This window comes from Eschscholzia californica, unplaced genomic scaffold (genome assembly GCF_041429995.1).
Source record: "Eschscholzia californica isolate CP2 unplaced genomic scaffold, dmEscCali1.0.p SCAF_2, whole genome shotgun sequence".
Classification (NCBI taxonomy): Eukaryota; Viridiplantae; Streptophyta; class Magnoliopsida; order Ranunculales; family Papaveraceae; genus Eschscholzia; species Eschscholzia californica.
Genome location: NW_028238309.1, coordinates 18,085,492 through 18,088,965, shown reverse-complemented (window position 1 = coordinate 18,088,965; position 3,474 = coordinate 18,085,492). Strand labels below are relative to the sequence as shown.

General features: G+C 32.6%; 1 protein-coding gene across 1 annotated transcript; it reads left to right on the top strand.

Annotated features, from left to right (window-relative positions):
- The first annotated feature begins 1,238 nt into the window (after positions 1-1,238).
- LOC147556630 (protein SPEAR3-like) lies at positions 1,239-2,891 on the top strand. The gene is made up of 5 exons (XM_086663388.1): positions 1,239-1,587; positions 1,771-1,878; positions 2,100-2,167; positions 2,322-2,406; positions 2,511-2,891. Exons 1-5 carry the CDS (start codon positions 1,378-1,380, stop codon positions 2,637-2,639), a joined length of 600 nt encoding a protein of 199 aa, XP_086519514.1. The 5' UTR covers positions 1,239-1,377; the 3' UTR covers positions 2,640-2,891.
- Positions 2,892-3,474: the final 583 nt, after the last annotated feature.

The following is a 3,474-nucleotide window of genomic DNA, read 5'->3' as shown; positions in this document are numbered from 1 at the left end:
TATATTTCCTAAATTACATGTGATAAATCTTGATAGCAAACTGCTTCCGCCGAGAATCGATCCCACGACCTCATGGACTTAAGAGGGGTGTCCAACCGCTGCACCAAAGGGTGGCGGACTCAAGGCGATTATTACGACGCTTGAGGGAACCATCAAATATAAATTTGATTTTACAAACACATTTGCAACCAATTTCTATTTTTTTAGGTAAACTAGTTAGAGACAAAGTACCATTATTCTTAAGAACTTTGATTTCTTTTAGCCACGATCTTGGGATTGTGTTCAAGGTTGTGGTTCTTGTTTTGTCCTACCATAATGGTACTTAGAAGAAGAAGAAACATAGCGGTCGATGAAAATCGTCTTAAAACTAAAACCCTACAAAAATAACAACAACATTGGTGTTAATGGCTTCGGTGGAGAAAGAAAAGAACCATCTGGTGATTGCTTCAAGATCGTGGAGCTTGTTGCAAGCTCGATAAAGGCTCTTCTGTTGCCACTCCTAAAGAAATCTTCCAAAATCCATCCTACATTTGGTCTATCTCTCTCTCAGAACTCTGGCGAATACTTGATGATTGGGTACCCAACATTCATCATATTTTAGTCACGGAAGCTAATGAGTTTATAAAAAAAAAATTTGCCCAAATTCTCATAAAGTAGAAGAATAAGTTAATTTTTGTATTCAATTTAGGACTAGAAAAAAAGAAGAAGAATAAGTTAGTTTTTATATTCAATTTAGAAGAAGAAGATGCAGAGGCAGGAGAAAACTAATTTTTGGAGGAAAGTTAATTAGGCAAACCGAAAAAACAAAATGTTAAAGTTATCTAACAGTTAACAAAAAAATAAGTCATTTTTAAATTTATGAAAACTAAGGGGCCAAAATGAAGCTGATTACAAACTAAGGGCCAAAGAGGAAATAACTCTAAATATTTTTCTCCACCAAGACAAGAAGACTTGCTACACCTGTCCCATGGCATCTGATTTACTTGGGACTTAGAAGTTATTTTATCTTTTTAATAAATCAATTATTAATTGATTATTTAAATGATTCAAATCAAAATACAATCGCTTTCAATCGTATTTGAATCCTTAAGTCTGAAGCTAATTAAAATATAGAATAAACTAATACATTATTCATAGAACATCTTCAAATGAAATAAAAGAAAGAAATCTAAACTATATTACTCGATCAACAAAATCCACAAAATCTAAATCCAGCGACGCAGTAATAACTTTAGTCTGATACACCCTTAAAAAGAGTCTACAGAAGAAAGATCTCCCAATCAAACTAGTATCTCTGCCACCACAGTTTTGGAGAGAGAGATAGAAGAAGCTTGATTTGATTGATTGGAATTCATTGATATAACAAAGAAAGAAGAAATGGGTAGTAGTTATTTTGGAGAACCAAGATTAGGAAATGGAAGATCTAATAGTGGGTCTTCATCATCAAAGAAAGGAAAAAGGAGCAACTTAGACAAACCTAAACAACCTCAAAGAGGACTTGGTGTAGCTCAACTTGAAAAAATTAGATTACATCATCAAATTGGTTGTGATTATGTTCCTTCTCTATACCATCATAATCTCAACCAGGTATGTGTTTTCGTTTTTTTTTTTGAGGAGGCAAAATAGTATCATTCGTTAAGAAACTCAAAGCAGGGGTGGAAGCCAAGATGGCTAGTCCGCCCCTGCAACCAACAATACAAAACAAAGATCATTTACAAATGATTTAAAACGTACGTATAGCATCTCAATTTCTAATTTATGGTGTTGCAGGACGATGTGATATTCGAAACAACATATTCATCAGTTCCGTCATCCTCAACCTCGTCTTTTTCTTATCCATCATCAACAACATCATTTGGTTATCACACAAATATCATGGTAAGTCAAACTTGATTTTGGTAAATAAATAAAAAGAAAGAAATCATACATGAAATATCATACCTATAATTGTATATTTTGTTTCTTTAATGGATCTAAATAGCACTTGTTACTTACATGATTTTAGGGTTTTTTCTGCATCTTATGCATTAAAATATTTTCATTATCAACATATGCATGTATCATTTGTGAATTAATGAGTATAAGACTATTGGTTTCAGATGGGTTTTCGAGAGATGGAAGGACACGATATTCGCTACAATGACTCACAATCTTGTACCACAGCTAGGTAAGAACATAGATTAGTTTCATATATTAATCTTTTCAATCAAAATTAGGGTTTACTTGATTGAGAAAAAAGCATATCTGAAGTTCATATGTATTAGCATCACTAGGTTAATAATTCCTATCTATCTTGAACTTGTGTGCTTCATTATCTCTAGATGGAACCAACATAATGGTATACTGGAGACACATCAAGGTATGCAGCAAGGAATGACTAGAGAATTTTTTTGCTTAAACATGGAGGTTAGTACTAGCCTAACTAGTAGTACTTTTAATATGATACCCTAATTAAGTCTTGATTTTGTATACTATTGAAATTTATCCTGGGTGGTTCATCTTGTATATAGGATAATTCAGTACATAAGAAGAAAATAAGGAAAGATGAACGGAGCAATTCGATGGGGTCGAGTAGTCAGAATTCAGCAGATTCAAGTGAAATGCAAGAACTTGATTTAGATCTGAAACTATCTCTTTAATTAGTTTGAGGATCAATCACCCATATGATTAATTATGCATTTCACAGAATGGGTTTCACATTTTTCAATCTATAATAGCATAAGTCCAACAAACTCGGAACGTATATATCGTGTTAATATTGATTCTCATTTGATCTCATTCATCTTCTCCAATTGAATGATTGAGTTTCTATCCACATATATAATACATGAAACAATTCCTTGTTGTGACATTTTATGGGTAATGTATGAGAATATGATTGCAATGAGAAAGAACTTCATCATGTGTTCCTTAAAGTGTTTTGACTTCATGTATTCATCTTAGAAGTACAATTTCAACACATAGGTGTTAATAGAATAGTACAATTTCACAACTAATTGTTTTTAGGGTTCTTGAACATTTTGTGTTCATCTTAGAAGTGCTCTTTGTAACAATCCTACCAATTACTTGCTTTGAAAATGGAAAAAGGAAAACATAGTGAACGTTTGTAGAGTCTTCATGCCTTTCAAGGGAAAATCAGAATTTTTATATAGATAATAGAATGACATTTACAAGCTAGGTAATAATATATCTATACATGGACACAATAGATGTTACAAAAAAACCATAAAAATTTGTCTTATCAAAAATATATTTGAACATTCTCTCTTATCTATAATATATCTAAATATTCTTTCTTATTTGGAGTATATTCTAGATTTAGTCTTATTATCCCCCTTCAGACCGAACGGCTGAATCCGAAAGTGAGAGCTTGGAACAGAGGAACTGGTGACGGGGCTTCACTGGACCTTTAGTAAAAATATATATCAACAGTCACTTGTTATAATGTGCGAACATAACGAACTTGAAGAGAAC